Below are 19,826 nucleotides of genomic sequence, written 5' to 3'. Positions count from 1 at the left end.
TACGGAACACACAAATACGCTGTGTGGGCGGAATGCAGAGTTTTAATGTGGCAAAGCAGATGGTACATGCATACATGGATACCATCGCACTGAAGTCAGTCGCTTTGGACATGTGATTTCGTGAAGAAGGCATTGCCAGTGCAACTGCAGCGAAGGTTCAGTGTTTGATGTCTAAGTTTAGGCAGGTGGAGTTAGTATGGGAATTATGCTTCTCCTACGGAACCGGAAAGTTCATTACCTCATTCACAAGAGCCCACCACTCATCCTACCTTGATCCATATATATTTTTTGTTGATTATTGAACGATGAGCTCAGTGTTGAGACTATATGGCGTCGTTGACCCCCGTTAATCCAATCTATTTCTACTGTGCCATTCATTTGTGCCCCAGTGGGTCTTTATGACATGCTATCATAGTCTTGTTGTGCCTGGAAGAAACTGTTTTCGTACGTCGACTTGCAGTGGCCTTGTTCTGCGTGTCGCATGCAGACCGACTGTGGAGCACATCCCGCTGCTGTCGCGGGGTGACCTAGATGCTTCAGAAATGCTTCCATTTGCTATGCATTGTCCATGGGAACTAGCGGAGAGGTTTATGGGTCAAGCGGTTACAGAAACAGCAGCTCTGCAATGTAGGAAGCCAAGTCTAAGACTGAATTTCTCCTAATCGTTATATAAGAATCCAGTTCGTACCTCACAGGAAAGACATTACGCCGTTTACCCCCCCCCCCAAAGGAAGATTCCTGGTACTCATTTCTGTTAGTGGCTGAGTCGTCCCCAGGTCCATAGTGCGGCTGGAAGAATTAAGGGACTCGAACCCTTGGCCTTCCGTCTTGTAGCCGAGTGCCTTAACCAGTCACGCTATCGCGTGCCCGTGGATTTTTTTATTATGCTTCTTTACAATCTAGATCATTACAGAGTATTAAGTAAATTTGTTGTAGGTGGTGGTCAGCTTGCAAGATGTAGTCTATTTCATTGATTGATGTCTTGGGGCCATGTTCTGTTCAGTCTTCTTGTCACTGGACCGTTGGTGTATAGCTGTTCTGTTAATTCGTCGTCATGGTTTGCAGTTGGTATTTGTACCTTTCAGCCATTCTTAGTATTTCATTCTTGACGAAGGGTATCTTTAGGTCGTTATGGAGTGTAAGGTTGCTCACATACCGTGGCGCCTCTGCAATTGCCCTCAGTGTTTTTGATTGGAATCTCTGGATGAGATTGATTGTCGACGGCTTTGCACATCCCGAGAGCTGAAGACCATAGGACCAAATGCGTGTGCCCGCGGATGTCGTGTAATCCGGATCGAAATGGGAAAAGTGCAAAATGCCGTTCACAGTTGCAGGAGTATTACTCGTATATATGAACGCCTGAGAAGTGCGAGGAAACCAAATGAAATGTGTTCAGACGAAACTTGACAGTTTCTTTAAACTTGTATTTTTTTTCGTCATCACTACTTATATCATTAATTTTTTCGTATATTTGTTTTCTATTTTTTTGTTTGTTTTAGGCCTACGTTTTGCTTCACTAATCAGGGTTATTGTTTAATCCGGTTGATCTGCTCCCCTCACAATTAAACCAGTTTGGCGAGAGTTTGCTGTACTGAATATAAATAGAAACCCGCGTATACTTGAAACCCGTGACTGCAAAACCGTGTTTAGCGAGGGGTTTGTTGTGAGATTTTCTGAAACTTTTGATAAATCCTCGCGTCCTAGATGAGGGACCCATTTCCAAACACACAGATGGTCTTGGAGCAAACGAGTCCCGACAGGGCCCGAAATCAGTAGCAGTTGTGCTGGCGAGGACCCCTGCCATGCTGTGCTGTGTGAAACTTTGTTGGGTGCTAGCTTCCATGATGAGTGATGGGCCAGTGAAAGGGCGAAGCAGCTGCGAGCAGGTTTCATTTAAGTGGCTTTCTGCGGCGAATTGGCCCACGTGACGCTAATGACTTCCGTGGCTGCCGGAAATGAAATCTTCTGCGGCTGTTTCTCAGCATGCAAGCAGCGTAAGAAAGGAATGGTGACGCAGCCCATTTGCTTCCCAAATTGTATTTAAATATGAAAATGTATACGAGATCCTCCCGTTTGAGTCCCTCCGTCATTCAAATGTCCTTATTGTAATCTCTTTTGTTGTGACACCGTGTATAGGGGTTATTTTACCGCGCTGCCAAAATTTCAGATTTTATATCGTCCAATGGTTGATAAATTGACGAGTGACTAGTCGGAATAGATTAAGAAGGAAGTGATCGTGGCCTACTCAAGGTATTCTGGCATTTGCCACAAGGGACTGAGGAAAACTATGAGAAACCTCAGCCACGATAAGCCGTATACTGGCTAAGATTCGAACCCAGTACCTTCTGAATAGAAGTCTTGAGCGTTATGACTACGCCATTCCAGTCGGTGACACCGTGTAGTCTGGTACCCGGTTACTAACATTTCCCAGGAACATGGTGTGTTCGTCTACATAGTCACTTAGGCCGTGAAGATGGAGGCAACATGTTCTTCCGAAACGTCGGTATGCATCTACAGAAATCTATGAACTGAACATTTACCGTCATAGAAATATGCGGCTCTCGCAGCGGTGGCTATAAACAGTACCGTAAGTTCATCGTCGTTTCGGAGGAACGTAGTGCCTTTATATTCAGAGTCGAGAGTAAGCCAGGTAAGGAACGCGCAAGACAGAGGCAGCGCGCTGAACTAACTCCATGGAGCTGTCCTTTTTGAGAAGCTGATAGTTGTTCAGACGTTGAGCAAATTCCTAACTTGGTTTGGAACCCGTCGTCACAAGAACCCGCAACTGGGATCAATCCTGAGCCAGCTGAATCCGACCCACAGAGCTTATTCCATATGTGTAAAAGTCCATTTTAATATTGTTCTCCACTGTTCGTCTAGATAAACCGATTGTCTACGGGCTGGACGGCCGAGGGGTCGGCGTTCGAGTCCCGGTAGGGTCAAGAATTTTCTCCCGGTCGTCCAGACCGGCTCTGGGGCCCACCCAGCCTCCAGTCAGATAGGTACCGGGGGCTCTTTCCCCGGGCGCAAAGCGGCAGGGGCATGAAGCTGATCACTCACCTCCAACTAGTGCCGATGGCAAGAAAATGTGGATCTATACATCCACTCCCCCATACGCCTTCATTGCATAGTGCTTAATTAGGGCAGCTTTACCTTTACTGACGCCTAGGTCTTCGTATTGGTTTGTTTCCTTAAGATTTCTCTTGTACACACTCCAGTCTTGTGCATGCTACATGCCCTGCCCACCTCATCCTCCTTGACTTGATCAGTCTAATTATACTTGGAGAAGAGTACAAGTTATGAAGCTCCTCATTATGCAGTTTTCTCCAACCTCCTGTCACTTCATCTCTCTTCGGTCCAAATATTCTCCTCAACACCCTCAGTCTGTTGTTTTCCAGTACAGAAGTTTTCGCTGCCGTACAGAGCTCACCTACATAACTAACAACGCACGTTTCAGAAACACTGAACCCCCGTTGTTTTCAGAACACAGAATTTGTCCCTGTTCAGAGTGTAACCAGGCAAGTGTCCCCCTTTAGCTAATCGCTTATTGTCTGGTCGTGTGTAAGCCTGTCCATCAGCTGCAGTTGACTGAGTGGTCATTGTATTGACATTTAAATGTGTGTCAGCAAGGGAAAATGCCAGTTGAAATACTGGGAAAGACGCAAGAAGTGATCCATGGGCACTGGCGGCGCTTGCTGAGCTCGCTGCGTGCAACCGTGCAACTTGTCTTCATTGCAAAGCGCATCTCGAAGTGCGGAGCCGTGACGCTTCCGACATGTGTTCCGGAACCGCCTGTTTCGAATCTCGTCTGCGTCACTGATTATATTAGCGATTTTCCATGGTCTTCTATTCCTGTGCCTTAAATTGGGCCCCGACCACTTCCTTCCACGTCGTTTCCAAGTCATTGTTTAATTATACACCCATTCGACGCCGTATTTTTATTGACACCATTATTGTCACGTGTGTGAGTGACTATAGACGGGGTTTGCATTGGATATTGGATTTATTCACCGCCTTTTTGTAACGACTCTTCCATCCCGTTCACGGCCCAGGCCTCTTATTTAGTCCTGTAATCACATTTCACAGGACTCCTTGGGCGGGTGATCAGCCCGTCGCAAGGCCGCTACCTACACAGAATAAACTCATACACATACCAAACACCCATGCCTTAAGTGGGATTTGAACTCAGGATCCAAGTTTCCCAGCGAGCGAAGACAGTTCATGCCCTAGTCCGCGCGGCTACTGTGCACGGCATTGACACACTCTGCAATTCACTGAGTCTGCTGTATCTTCACCGGTTGTCGCCTAGTAACGGCTTCCAACGCCGAAGCTTCCCCAGCTTCTGTGTTTACGTCCTTACTGGCCGGCGAATGTCTCCCAACCAACTCCCAGGAAGGCGGCCGTCTCGGACCAGCGTCCTACTATTCTGATTGGCTCCAGTCTGTCTAAACTGCGTCTGGGTCCGAGTGTTATCTTACTCCCGACGGTCAGTCAGCCAGTCTGTCTTGGAATGAAGCACTCATCTGGGACTTACCACCAGATTTTCATTACTGTCAGTTGCTGGTTTGTTGATGTGGGGCGCTCTGACGAGAGGACGTGTCTGTCGTTGGTAATTGCTGTTGGGCCTCGCCAGCGCAGTCATTCTCGGATCCCAGTTCCGTCACACTTCTGACCATATTGTCAGTTCCATTTTGTATTATGTTTTTGAGAAATGTGTGTCTCAAAATCTATGGATTCTATTTTCTGGAGTCCCCGGTGCGACACCCCTCCCCCCGGTCCCTCACTCCCTAAATCCGTCATCATTTTTTTTTTGTTTGAGCGACGTTAGTTTCTGTCAGGCTTTATGCTTTACTTATCCTCCAGAAGACATCTCATGAACCGAGGTCCGGTAAACGGTGAGGCCAAGAAAATTTCCCTACTCCGCCCATGCAGTTACTAGAAAACTTGGCGATCAGTGATAGACTCACAACTTTAACACACTGTGGAGCGCTTATAAAGTTTGCTCAGTCCACCTGTCCGTCCGACGGGATTTTCATGAAATTTCATATTGGGGAAATTTTACGAGAGACTCGTTAAGCAGCTCCAGTTTTCAGTTAGATCGGGTACGTTTACTGGAGAGAGCTTTGTGCATTTCTGCGCTAAATATTAAACGAAGAGAAAGCACGCATCAAACAAAACTTGGCCGCAAAAAGAAAAGTGAAATATATTTTATGTACAATGCAGTTTCTGCGTGAGTCTTAGCGGTTCCGAGGTAAACAGACTGGACGTTATGATGAAATTTCTCGACTTATATATTCAGCAGTGAACCCTGGCCTCATGAACGCAGTTGCTATTAAGGAAAAACAAACAAACGAAAGTGTGTGTGTGTGTGTGTGTGTGGAATTTAAACCGTGTCAAATTTATTTCGTATTTTTAATGTTTCCGTCTATCAACAATACGAGTTTGAGGCAAATATTGATCGAGCCACGCGCATTTACGTTTCGTTTAGTGTGCACAGTAACACTGGAACCTTTGTTTATTCATTCAATATATAGTTTTGACTTCTCTACAGTTTAAGTATAGCACCTGGCAGTTAACATTGGGACGTGAGTTTAATGTCTGTTTGTTGTAACGAAGAAGTTGTAACAGTCTTAATTATGTTATATTGTAGCGTGGGCAGCCGTTGCTATGCAATAGACAAACAGCGGTGTTATGCAATCCCGTTTCTAGGCATCTGCAAGAATAGAGTTACTGTGTTTTTACTCGGTCCGTGCAAAGGGGTTGTAAGAAAGAGTTGGGGCCGTGTGGAGGCGGGGTTAGTTACCTCCACCGTAGCCCTGCGAGCCGGAGGAGGTGACGAAAAGGGAACCCAGTGCCTGGGGTTATAACTGGGCCACCCTCTTCCTGGGGGGATATAAATACGTGGACCTGACCCTCCAGGTTGGGGAGTCTCGAATCTGGGACAGTAAAATGTCGTGAGTCCCACGGGACTCGTCAGAGAGGATGTTACATAAGGACTATAACCGCAAGTGTTCAGTTGGAAAGTAAAATTACTGGTCGTGTGTCTCAAGGGGCTTGTCGTCATGACGAACTGATTGGCGGTAAAGTAACTCTGACACTTACCTAGTCAGTTTGAGGAGAAACCCTTCGTGTTGTCCTGGGTGTTCTCTGTGGATTCCTTTTCTGTATTTTCTTCCGAAATGTCGGTAAACTTGTACCACACTGAATGGCGTCACGTATAGAACATAGTACTCTTCTTGCTGTGAGAGCCTCAGTTCGATACTGTGACGAACCTGCTGGTTGCATAAAGGCAACGAAATTCTTGACCAACTCAGCTACTGTCTGCTTCTCATGGGAAAGTCTGTTATTTGTAATTAACTTAAGTCTGGTGTTGTGAACACGGTAATGGACCTTTGAGTTTCGTATAAGGTAGGGAATGTCTTGACCAGCTCAGGGACTGTTAGCTTGTCTAGAGCAGTGTTTCTCAACCACCGGGCCCTGGTCTTATAAAACAAAAAAGAATTTACCGGGCCGCGGGCTCACAGAAGTTGAGAACCACTGGTCTACAAGGTCTGTGCTCCACAGGCGTTATCTCTTGGCGAAAGTAAATTGACGTTTACCAGAGAAAGAAAGTTGTGGCTGCGGTGCAGAGGTTAATGAAACATTCGCTGTCACTTGGCGGGCGTAGCAAACGCCTCTCATTTCACGTACATTCATCAAATAATCGCCTCGGATAATATAAATACCACGGAGGAGCATACATGTCAAAATACTTTCTCTTTCATGCATAAAAAAATATGTGATCTTGCACCAATCGGTGATTGTGATTGCGAACTACAGGAGAGGCGATCGTCCTTCTGTCGGTGAGACAGCTTTCACTGGCGGTGGGCCTCGCGACCCGCAAATGAAGGCCCACAGGTTCACACACTACAGACGTCATGGATGTTTATTAATGTTTCGGAGGAACGTATTGACACCGTCTTCAGGGTCGAAGAGTGAGCCAAGCAAGCAACCTGTAAGAAACAAAAAGCAGCCTCCGGCCCTACAAGTTCTTCAGAATCGTCAAAGAACTTGTACCAGACTTCATGGCGTCACCTCATGTTTGCTGATCTCTCCTCAGGCTGTTGTGAAAGGCGGAATTGCTTTTCTGTGCTCCGACGGTTTAGAGAGAGTTTTTCTTTTTGATTTGTCATTTTGTGAGGTCTGATGATTCGGCATAAACGGACTGGTTCTGTGCGAGCTGATGATGATGATGGTGATGATGATGTCGTCACCGAAGTTTTGACACTTCAGTGTACAAAATAAACTGTGGCCTGTAGTCCGCAAGCGAATTATACCGACCGAGCGACCACCGCTTCTCTGCGAAGTTAATGCCAACTTTAGCGGATAGAGGGTGTCGCGTGGTCAGCGCAACGGATCCCCACAGCCGTTAATTTCGGTTTTGTAGACCGGAGCCGCTATTTCCTTGAAATAGCTCCTCAGTTATCGTCACTAGGCTAAGTGGACCCCGTTCCAGACCAGAAAATCATGTAGCGCCAGGAATCGAACCCGGACCTCTGGATCTGTAGGCAGGAACTCTTAATCACTAGACCACAGAAACGGACCTACAAAATATCTGCTTAAGTAATTTTATTTGTATAGCTTCTGTTCAGCTTTGAAAATATCCGTAGTTAGCCTCTGTAAAAGGTAACTAAAGTTGTCCCTGTGCTTAACTAATTAAGCACTACGTCATGAAGGCGTATGGAGGAGTGGATGTATATATCCACATTTCTTGACCTCGGCCCTGGTTGGGGGTGAGTGGTCAGCTTCACGCCTCGGCCGCTTTACCCCCGTGGAAAGAGCCTCCGGTACCCATTAAATAGACTGGATAGGCCCCAGAGCCGGTCTGAACGACATGGAGAAGTGAGAATTCTTGACCTTACCGGGACTCGAACTGCGACCCCTCGATCAAGCCCGTAGCCAGTCGCTATACTGACTGCGCTATCCCGGCTCACCTAAATAGCCACTGTAACAGACTTTACTAGAAGTTATCTACGGACGTTTCAGAGGTTAACGGAAGGTGCACCAATACAGTAGTCAAGGCGATATTCTGTACAGCGAAGCGGGTATACATTTGGGGGGGGGGATCTCTGTAATTCTTATCCTTATGTTACCGCTTCTTGAGCTTCATGTATGATGTTGGCTTTCGAGAATACGCCGTATTAAATGTTACATAATTTACAATGTTTCGACATCATTACTGGTGCCATCTTCAGGATTATTTCGGAAGCCCTTATATGTATCTGGCATTAAGTGATGATAGGTGAAGCGGTGATTCTACATGTTATCCATAATAATAAATCAGTTTACACTGCGCCACATTCCAGAAGACAATCTCTTGGGGCACGCGGTAGCGTAGTTGAGGCACTGTACTACAAGCCGGAAGGTCGCGGGTTCGATTCCCGATGAGGTCATTGGAATTTTCAATTGACCTTCCAGCTGCACTGTGGCCCTGAGGTGTCTAGGAAATGTGGGAGCCTCGACGTCCCACAACCGTATGGGCCTCCACGGCCTGTTGCAGGGATAGCTTTGCCTTATCGTGTCGTCTGTTTCGTTCAGGGCCCCGGATTCCGTAAGTAGACCGCGTGGTGGCAGCAGATGACTGGCGGAAGTGTCCATGGGAACAGCTGACGCTCAGCGCGCGATGTGGGGCAAGTACTGTACTTTGCCATTGTGAGAGCTCTGTTATCTTGAATGATTCGGACGGCGTAGGGTGGCGTAGCATTAGGGAGGCATTTGGTTGGAATTCCGGCCGGGACACCAGCTCTCTTGACTGAGATTTTGTCATGGTTGTTCTCAGTCCTTCCAGGCAAAATACGATAGCACCTCGAGTAGGCCACTACTGTTTCTTTCCCATTTATCATGACATCCTACCACCCGACGCTGCATAGACTCGATACTGAAAAGCGTCGTTAAATAACCAACAGAAGAAGTAGAAGGAATGTTCAGAGTTGTAAGGCAAGTCAAGCAGGAACTGCAAAATAATAATAATAATAATAATAATAATAGTGTTATATATGAGCTTGTGACTGCTGCTACTTCTGGTATGTGACGCGGTGTACTTTAGTGGGTAGGTACCACCTACATTTCGAAGGAACCTGCTGCTTCCATCATCGGGGTAGAATATGGAGGCCTGAGGTTTTTCGGAAATGTTTGCGATCTATCAGAGCGAGTTTGATAATTGTAATGGCGACTCGGTGGTTTATGTGAGGTAGGAACTGAATTTTTAAGCATTCTCTAGGCGGGTCCTAGACTTTAGTTGGTCGGAAAGTAGCAATTCTTTTGCCTTTGTTTACTTCACGACGTTTGCTACTTACCAAATTAGGCCCGCACCGTAGCTCAGGCGGGTAGTTGCCGGCTTCTCACCGCGGCGGCACGGGTTGCAGCCCAGGTCAGTGTATTTGGAGTTTGTGGTGGACAAAATGACACTGGGACCTGTTCTTTCCTAGTAATTTTCGGTTCCCCTGCTAATTCTCGTTCCTCCAGCTGCTGCATACTCGTTTACCATCCAGGGCTGATACAATAGGCCAATTAGTAGCTGCAGTACCAAGTGGACTCAGTCTCACCCCATCCGAAGGAGCTGAAAAATAAAAACTTAACAATATGTCCCTGAACACCCAGACCCTGGATAACTTCCACGCACGATGCAGACCTGTCAGGCTGTTGGTCTGCTACGTCCCTCCCGATTGTCAGCTCCAAGTACAAGCACAGGGAGCCCCTCAGACGCTCTGTATACATTTGCTTGACGTGAGCTGTCTTGTTGCTTGCAGCCAGTGAACCGAGCTGATGCAGAGGTGAACGGCAGTGGAGGTGGGGCCGGCAGACCCCGGTTCGTGGCCGTCACGTCTCTAGAAGATGTCCAGGCTGTACGGTGCGCCGAGTTCCATCCACAGGGCAAGCTGTACGCTGTTGGGTCCAACTCCAAAACCCTGCGCATCTGTTCCTACCCGAAACTGTCAGATCTCAGGTATGGGCAAGCGTTCGTGGGATGTCATATTCGTAGGGGGCACTGTGCGCGGGTTCGATTCCCGATGACGTCATTGGATTTTTCAATTTACCTAATTTTTCCAGCCGCACTGTGGCCCTGGGGTCGATTCAGTCTCTAACAGAAATCTTCCTGGGGGTAAAAGTGCGCCCGGTGCGTGAGGCTGATAACCTTACCGCCATCTGTGAGCTGATTGTTTAGAGAAAATTTGGGAGTCTCAACGTCTCACAACCCTATGGGCGTTCACGGCCTGTTATAGGGATAGTTTATCTTTTTACCCTACATGTTTGTAGTCTGGCCCCTGGGTTGTATGCCCAGGAGCGCACGTGTAATGAATATGTACCAGTGGTTCGCATCCTGTGGGTTACGGACCACCACATACGTGCACCCGCTGGAGGAGGGAATGAGAGAAGTCCGCAAAGAAATTCTTAATGTAGAGCCTTCATAATTTGTACTCGAAACAAGATGCTGAGGTGGGTGTGCAACATTACAATGGATCTTAGAGAGATAGGATGGGATGGAATGGATTGGATTTATCTGGCTCAGGATAGGGACCAGTGGAGGGCTCTTGTGAACACGGTAATGAACTTTCGGGTTCCATAAAATGCTGGGAAATTCTTGAGTAGCTGCAGAATTGGCTTCTGAAGGGCTCAATTCTATAATTAAGTAAGCCAGATACTGTGAGAATGGTCAAATAAGGAAGGATGTGCACGTAGCACGCGTGAAAGCTACGAGAAATGCATACAAAATGTGGGTCGGAAAGCCACACTTGGCAGAATGGCGTGGCTCCACGTGTATGCATAGATTCCTCAGTAGTGCACCCGTATGTGGAGCGGCCTGCAAAATGAAACCGCTTGGCTGTCGCCGTGTTCCTTACCGATGCGCTTAATGCAGAGAAAGTTGTCGAACCGGACGGACGGACGGACAGACGGACTGCTTTCGACATGCGTCACCACGCACTGAACCGATTTCCAAGCAGATTACTGACTGTGAAGTTACACAACTTTCTCTAATCTCGGTAATTCTGCAGGTGCGCGATGCTGCCTGAGAAGGAAACTGGTCAATCAACTAATTATCAGTCTGTTCACAGTTATTTACCGTCCAACATGCAACAACATTAAGATTTGAAATTAGATCATTTCTTTAAAATTCGTCACTGCACTTACATGTTTCGCCCTGCGCGGCCATCATCAGGTGCGCAGAAATTTGGGGGGGAGAGAACTATGCAACAAGCCGGAAGGTCGCGGTTTCGTGCCCCGATAAGGTGAATTTTTTCAGTTTACCTGACCCTTGCAGCCGAATTATGGCCCTGGGGTTGACTCAGCCTCTAACAGAAATGAGTACCAGGAATCTTCCTGGGGCTAAATGGCGGCCGGCGCGTAAGGCTCACAACCTCACCGCCACATGTGAGCCAGTTGTCTATAAAATGTGGGAACCTGGAGGTCTCACAACCCTATGGGCCTCCACCGCCCGTTACAGGGATAGCTTTACCTTTTTCCTTACTTTGTTGCCTATCAGATGTGCAGTGTGGATGTTATTTTAATGAATTTTGAAAGGATTTAACTTTAAATCTTGATACTGTTACACGGTGGACGGTAAACAACTGAAAATCACTCACTCACATCCGTCTGTAACGGAGACACAACGTTTTATTTTAAAGTGCAATTTATATTTACGTTATCTGTTTATTTGCTGCAACATGTTTCGGCCTCACAAGGCCATCATGAGGCAACCGTTAATCGGTCAAAATCGAAATAATGGCATGCAAATATATTGCCATGTGGGCTCATGCAGTCCATTGATTTCGATCAGTTAACGGTTGCCTGATGATGGCCTTGTGAGGCCGAAACATGTTGCAGCAAATAAACAGAAAATCTAAATCTAAATGGCATTTTAAAATAAAACGTTGTGTCTGCATTACAGACGGATGTGCACTCGGATGCTGATGTATAACATTAAGTATCAGTGTTTTGGCTCACGTTTGGGACTTTTTATTCAAGCAACGGCCTTTAGGAAAGTGTTTGTTTCCTTAATCAGGAGACAGTAAAATATGGAACCCTATTTGTAACTTACGCTGCAAGTTTCATGTTGCTTCAGGGAGGACCACGCAGCGTACCAACCAACAGTACTCTTCAAGCGCACCAAGCACCACAAGGGCTCCATCTACTGCCTGGCATGGACGCCAATTGGAGATCTGATGGCAACCGGCAGTAATGACAAGACGGTTAAGCTGATGCGGTTTAACACAGACACTTCAAATTTAGAAGGTAACGTATTCCTGTTTTCCTTTGTCGAACTGCGGGTCAGCTGGGGCCAGATGACTTTCTGACACCTTGAGGTTTTTATTGAATGTGATGTTGTGCAGTCTGGTAGAAATTCACTGATGTTTTGGAGGAACGTTCTGCCTTCATCTTCGCTTTTGAAGAGTAAGGGTGACCGCACACCAACTGCGTCAAGACAAGCATCAAGACATGAGACAAAAGACCCACTCTTGCTTCATTCGTGATTCGTCAGCATCATGACTCAGACTGGAGTGCGGCGGTTTTCATAATCTCATTCGTTTCAATTGTGCTCCTTTCTTTGCGTCATGTCGCAGACATCGTGTCTTGACTGTTACATGTCTTTACGCATGCTGGTATGCGACCTACCTAAGCCAGTCAGGAAGCAGGCATAAACCTTTGCCTGCTATGAGCATGATGACTAAGTTTTGATTCCTGACAGGGATGTTTCTTTTTTACAGCATTCGGACCAGCCCTGGGGCCCACTGAGCCTCTCGGTATCAGCATGTCTTTCCCCGTGGGATGGCTTGAGTGTGAAGTTCGCCACTCCATTTCTTGCCAAGAGCAACTAACAATATCTGCAGAAGATGGCCAACCACTTTGTACAGATAGTTGTACCACATGTCCAAGATATTTTTTAGTTGATGTAAAGTGGAAATTATGCCGGCGATGGTAGGGTCCTTCTGGGATATGACACCTTGACTCTTTGTCACTTATTGTACGAATCCGTCAGTATCTGCACTGTGTAGAATTTGAGTGGTAGTGATGTTCATTAAATGGAAAGGATTCAGAAGGAAGCGGTCATGGCCCGATTGAGGTACTCTTTCAATTTTCCTGGAGGGACTGAGGAATACCACAAAAACCTCAGGATAATTGATATCCCGACAGAGATTGGAACTTGGTGTCTCTTGAATATGAGTATTAGAGCTTACTGCTGTGTTAACCCACTTAATGATACCGTGCAGTTTGGTCAGTAGTTACCCAATGTTTTGGAAAAACCTGGTCCATCCATCTTTCCACTTTTCTGTCCTGAAGATGGAGGCAACAGTATCCTCCGATACGTGGGCACTGGCCTTGTTAGCCTTACATCTCAGGAGACAAATAGTGTTTATAGTCACTGCTCTGACTGCATCAAACCTCACAACGAAAATGATTTTAATGTTTTTGCTGGGAGGTTAATAATGGTATTGCAGAACTGCCTGGCTTTAATTTATCTTGACGATTTTCTTGCAGGCCAAGAGATTGAGCTGACGATGCATGATGGTACAGTGAGGGACCTCTGCTTTCTGGAGGACACCAGCAACAAGTCCAGCCTCCTGATCAGTGGAGGTGCTGGGGACTGTAAGATATATGTTACCGACTGTGCTACGGGAACCCCATTTCAAGCTCTGAGTGGTCACTCAGGTAAGTGCAGGGGCAAGGAACCATGGTGCAGGAGGGCTCGGCCAGTTTGCTTTGTGAGTTCGCTGGTTTCGCTATTACTGCATATTCATATGTCACCACTACCAGAGGTTTGCAATAACCCTGACCAGGCAGTGCATTATCACACATTTGGGGCCTCGTCTCTGACTTATGGTTCTCTAGTGGCTTACTGAAAGGCCTCAAGAGGTATTAGGATGGTTTTCTGCTATGTCGCTCATGTAATTAAGATTTTACTCTGTGTGCAGGACATGTGTTGACGCTGTACAATTGGGGTGGTGCCATGTTTGTGAGTGGTTCTCAAGACAAGACAGTTCGATTCTGGGACCTTCGAACTCGTGGCTGTGTGAATATGGTGACCCCGGCTACGGCCCCTGGCAGTCGGGTGAGTGTCATGTGCATGAGCGTGAAGATTACGGTCTTCTGTGGTGTGACGTCGTGTAGTCTGGTAGAGCGTTATTGCTGTTTTAGAGGAAGATGCTGTCTTTACCTCCAGAATGTTGGTAGTGACCTAACAGACTACATGACATAACATTTGAAGCCCAGAGGATGGAAGTAGCTGTTCCTTTGAAATGTTGGTAACAAACAGCTACACTACACAGTGTTACATGCTAGTGTACAGTGGTCATCATACAGTGAAGTGCTTTACGGTTGTTCCTTATGTTTGTAATGTTTTAGGTTTTCGTGGTATTGCAGAATCGGATTGTTCTCATTTGGGTTCACCCTGAAGATGGAGGCAGTATGTTCCTCCAGAACGCTGTTATCCACTTATCATGCTACATGATGTAATGGAGAAGAGCAGTGTTGTCATGCATTACATAATAAGCTTTCTTTGCTAATAAACTCTACCCATTTTCCTGCTGTAGTGAGTGAGGTTTTTCATTGTCGTCCACAGTCCCTTCAGTAATATGAGGGGTACTGCCTGGGCTATGCCGTGACTCCTGGTAGAATTCATTATTCACTAACATTCCTACCATTTGATGGCAGGTAACATAAGGCATTGCCAATTTTTAAATAAATAAGAAAAATAAAATTATGAAATGAAACCAGATGCCTTATGTGGAGACCTAGTATTGGTTCCTAAGCTGATAGCTATTTTTTTTGCTTAAATTTGATTGGAGGGACTTCAAAACAGTTCCAGTTTTGATCCATATTGGCCCATAATGAAGGTCCACCTACTTACGGATGTAAATGAACAGACAGGCCAAATGTAAGTGTAATAAACTGCACAAAGGGCCACTGGGAATTTCTGTACTGTTATGTGGTACACCAGTTCAATCTTATGTTGAACTGGAGGTTGCATATACTCACAATCTAATCATAACATGCAGTATCGAGGAAACGTGAAGTACGGGTTTCAAGAAGATTTTCATAGCTAAGGATTTTTCTTATGAAAGTGGCAACAACTGATGACAGAGAGACTGTTGTTGGTAGATACATCTACTAGCAGCACTATCTTCAGGCCATGTATGTGTAGCACTCTGTTGGCACACTGTGTTACCGTAATCTCATGCAGTACTATTATGAGTCATTGTACAGAGAGACATGGGCTTTTCATATGAGACCATGCCGTAACATTTCAAAGTATTTTCTTCCTGCACTTATATTTCTTTTTATCATAAACTAGAGGCAAAGTCTCACATATGCTTTACCAGGGCATGAAATGAGTGATCAGTTCATATTGCAGTCATCGTACTCGTAGCGAAAGAACCTCTGGTACCTGGCGGATATTAAGCTGTATAGACCTCAGGAAACAATCATGCCATTGTCAAGATATGAACCTGGTTATCCATTCACTTTAGTGATGGCTTATAACATGGTTCGGTAAGTTGGCTGTGACACCAGTTTCCAGTAAAGTGAAGACCTGGCAATACAAGCTTCCACTGTTCTAATTTCATAGGGCTCTCCTGTGGCAGCTGTGTGCGTAGATCCATCAGGACGGCTCCTGGTGTCGGGCCATGAGGATTCTTCCTGTGTCCTGTTTGATATCAGAGGTGGTCGCAATGTGCAGTGTTTCAAACCGCATTCATCGGATGTACGCTCAATCCGCTTCTCTCCCAGTGCCTACTATCTCCTTACAGGGGGCTATGATAACAAACTGGTGCTCACTGACCTGCAAGGTAATGTCCTGTAGTTTGGCCTCATAACTGCTTAGTGCAGTGCAAGGTAGTGTTCTGTAGTCTGGCCTCAGAACTCTCAAATGCAATGCAAGGTAATGTTCTGTTGTAGTTTGGCCTTAAAACTCTCAAGTGCAGTGCAAGGTAATGTTCTGTAGTTTGGCCTTAAAACTCTCAAATGCAATGCAAGGTAATATTTTGTAGTTTGGCCTTAAAACTCTCAAATGCAATGCTAGTTAATATTCCATAGTTTGGCCACAAGACTCTCAAGTGCAATGCAAGATAATGTTCTGTTATAGTTTGACCTCAAAACTGCCTATTGCAGTGCAAGAGTTGCTACAGCCACAGTTGGATGATGACTATATGCAGGGTAAAAATTTGGAAAATGCCCAACATTCATTCCATACTTGGTACATTTTTCTCTTCTATAGGTGACCTGACGATGCCTTTACCAAGTGTTGTTGTTGCTCAGCACCAAGATAAGGTTATCTCTGGGCGCTGGCACCCAACGGAGTTCTCATTTCTGAGCACCAGTGCTGACAAGACATCCACGCTCTGGGCTCTTCCTCCAGTATGATTGATTTGTCGTCCTTCCTCCAAAGAGAAGAAAAATATGCATTGAAACTGCATTCGGGGCAGTGACATCAGAGATATTGAGATTATCCATACAAGATTAAGCATTCTTCTGGGATTTAAGGTTTACTAATTCCCATGGACTAAACAGCAATGAATGTTAACTTCTGTACTAGTGAAATGTACATTTGATGATACAGAGAACATAATTCGTACATGTAAAAACATTCAAGTAACTCGTGAGACTGAAAATCTTAACAGTACTATAATTAGTGTCCATGTTTATAACTTTAAATTTATATGTACAAAAAAAAAAAGGATAGTTGGCGTGTCTGCTATTATTGCAAAAAAGAAAATGAAAAATTGACCTTTGTCATGTAAGTATATCGGAGGTCTTAACGGGAAGATGAACAGAATGCAAGCATGATGCAGTTCTCACCTTTGTACGTTTATAAGGTAGCTCTACATCTTGGTCACATCTTCTAGAGACAGTTGATAGAATTAAAATATAGTAGTAGTGGTCCTGGTAGCAGTACTGGTACATTCTCTCCACAGAGTAAGTAGGAGATTTCTGCTACTAGTGCAATCTGGTCTGTCCTCTCACTGCTGCATTGAATGCTATAAGATTACGGTCCTTTAGAATGTGACGCCATGTAATACACTGAGCAGGTACCGAAATTTTAAAGAAACCTGCTGCTTCCATATCCAGGCGAGAAGGAAGATGAAGGCATTGTGTTTCTGTGAAATATTTGTGCCTGGCTGTGGAAGGGTATGTTGTTACATTCCAGAAGACTGTTAACTTGATATTCATTGCAGTGAGAACATCTTATCTCTCATAAGGCTTGTTATCGGTGGAGTGTGCCCTAGTAAAACAATTCCATGACAGAGACTTAGGTGATTGTTATCTGGGATGTGGAGTCTTGTTGTCTGGTAGAGAGGTACCAAAGTTTTGGAGGAGTCTGATGACTACTACTTCAGGGACACTGAAGAGGTGGCAGGTTCCTCCAGTGTATTGGTAGCTTCATGTCAGATTACAAGGTGCCACACTGCTAAGGATATTGATCTTCATAATCACTGCTATGAGTGTCTCAAACCTCACAGTCGACAATTATGTTTGCAGGTGAAGTCTAGCTCTAATATTGAACTCTACAGAATTTATATCCATGTGTTGTTATATAACTGTGTTATTTAATCTAATGCTATGAAGGGTTTTCGTAAGTAACATGAATTTATTTACCCATTTGTTAGGTACTTCTTTCTGATTTAATTGTCATTATTATGTTACATAACTGTTTGACAAGAAATTGATAATTTATGCTTCTTGCTGCAGTTCTCTGTTACTGTGTTTTGTTTTCATAAGTATCATAAACAAAAGAATTGCTGTACAATAATGCTGCAAATTATGCTTTGAAATAACAAGAACATGAAGAAGTAAACAGTGTTGTTATAATTTTCCAGTATGAGAAGGAATCACATTACAGTTTTTGTAACTGAAGCATGTTGAATCTGTTCCTTAATGTACCATATACCAACTAGATCAGTATTAAAACTGCCACACCTGAAGAGACACACTTATTGTTAAGCAGTTAATACAGAATTTCTCTCTCAATTGTGACATTCTAATGTTCAGAAGAAACAGTGGGTTTTCATATGAAATATACATATTGTTCGAAGGCCATTTGAAGGAAATATTGTGAATATTCCTCTGCAACTTATTTACCCCCAAGGAATCTTGACATTTCTTGCAGGTAGTTTGGTGGTGGGGATTGGCAGTCAGAGAGTTCAAACATTCTCTGTATGATTACTTCATTTGAAATAATGAATAGTTTTGAGTGTTGTACTGTTGCATCAGCCGTACACACTGGCTAAGAATAGCAGTAAGTGAAATCGCAGATATTTTGCATCCAGCAGAACAAATGAAAGGGACCATTGTGTACAATAATCAGACAGGCTAGAAGAGTGAAATACATGTGAATAGACATAAATTAAACCAGGCTTACAGTATGAAGGGCTGTGATGCTGTGTAATATGGTATTTAGGTACCAGTATTTCAGAGGAAGTTGTTGGCTCCATCTTTGTGCAGAAATGTTGTTACCTGTTTACCAAACTACAGGCTGTCATGGTGCTGAAAACCATAATCTAAATATTTACCACCCTGAGAATCCCATATCTCATGAAGTAGATTTTTCATAACTTAGTACTGGGGATGTCACTTTACTAATGTAAAGACTTGATCCTGTTATAGCTGAATAAAAGTACCAGAATTTGCTTCTGACTTCCATCACCTATGGTCAGGAAGGATGATTTGCAGATAACTATTATCGAAGAAAAGAAATTTAGATTCTTGACCCTTATTAACATCAGGTTTCACTGTTTTGGGGTGTGACCTTACATTCACCACTGTGACAGCTCAAATGTTGTAATGACCTTAACTCATTTTCTTACAATTCCAGATATCTTGGCATTGTTCTGCCTCCTTAAGTTAGTCCTAGAGTCACTCCAGCCATCAGCACTTTTTCCATTGCATTTCTGAATGAACATTGTGCTAATGGCTTTGTCTTGTATACTTCAAGAAGTACATATTTATATTGGCTTGTCTGTAGGTAGTATATAAGGTCTAGGAATCCCTGGTGTCTTTTTCTTTAATTGGAAACACCTTGCTACCTGGCACAAAATGTATGAAAAGCAGATGATATATGATTGGTACAATTCTCTCTGAGAGGTTACAGAACAGAGAACTAGAGCTGCTATCCTGGCTTCTCTCCATGCCTTGTTCCTGCCCTGTAGACTGAGAGGGAAACAAAAATGAAGCCTCATACAATCAGTAACTGTAGCTTCTAGGCTCATATGAAATACCAAATATTATATTAGCATTAAATATCTTAACATAATTGCTTAAAGATTGAAATATTTTGTATGTAAAATAGATTGTCACCCACTTGATGTAACCATGACTATTATTATATTGTAATAAATGTATTGATGTAATAGATAAATGAACCTGATACAAAAATGTTTGTGTAGATGTATTTATGATACGTTTCCTTGCATAAGCTTCATTTGGCAGCACATGATAATTTCACTGTGATTGAATCACAGCATAGCTTCTTGTATTCTTCCTGTAGGTCCTACTACAGTTACAGGTATACTTGATTAAATACTGTAATTCTTAGTTGTGACTGTAACTAGGACGATCTCCACATCCGCATGAGAAGGTGTGCTCGAGAGGATTTATGGAAGGTGAATAAATTAAATGAAATGAAATATTAAAGCAGACATGTTTATATTCATTGGGATGCAGAACATTGCTTCACTACAGCCTCCAGTGTTACTGGCAGATGCTTCCTGGGTAGCAGTACGAACACTTTCAGGGTGTGCAATAAACTATAAGACTTAAAAGGGCTGTAAAAATAAAGTTGTCACTTTCCTTAATTA

General features: G+C 44.4%; 1 protein-coding gene across 4 annotated transcripts in view; it reads left to right on the top strand.

Moving 5' to 3' along the window:
• Positions 1-19,586, top strand: part of LOC111861804 (WD repeat-containing protein 47) — a 136,224-nt gene extending 116,638 nt beyond the window's left edge. For all 4 annotated transcript variants that reach the window (XM_023846670.2, XM_023846673.1, XM_023846669.1 and 1 more), the window contains 6 exons: positions 9,789-9,985; positions 12,101-12,270; positions 13,516-13,686; positions 13,950-14,086; positions 15,602-15,821; positions 16,250-19,586. In XM_023846670.2, coding sequence (XP_023702438.1) covers positions 9,789-9,985; positions 12,101-12,270; positions 13,516-13,686; positions 13,950-14,086; positions 15,602-15,821; positions 16,250-16,395 — 1,041 coding nt within the window. In that variant the 3' untranslated portion in view covers positions 16,396-19,586. The remainder of the gene's footprint in view (positions 1-9,788; positions 9,986-12,100; positions 12,271-13,515; positions 13,687-13,949; positions 14,087-15,601; positions 15,822-16,249) is intronic.
• Positions 19,587-19,826: the final 240 nt, after the last annotated feature.

This window comes from Cryptotermes secundus, unplaced genomic scaffold (genome assembly GCF_002891405.2).
Source record: "Cryptotermes secundus unplaced genomic scaffold, Csec_1.0 scaffold620, whole genome shotgun sequence".
Lineage (NCBI taxonomy): Eukaryota > Metazoa > Arthropoda > Insecta > Blattodea > Kalotermitidae > Cryptotermes > Cryptotermes secundus.
Note: the sequence above shows the minus strand (reverse complement) of the source record. Positions and strands in the feature narration are given on the sequence as shown.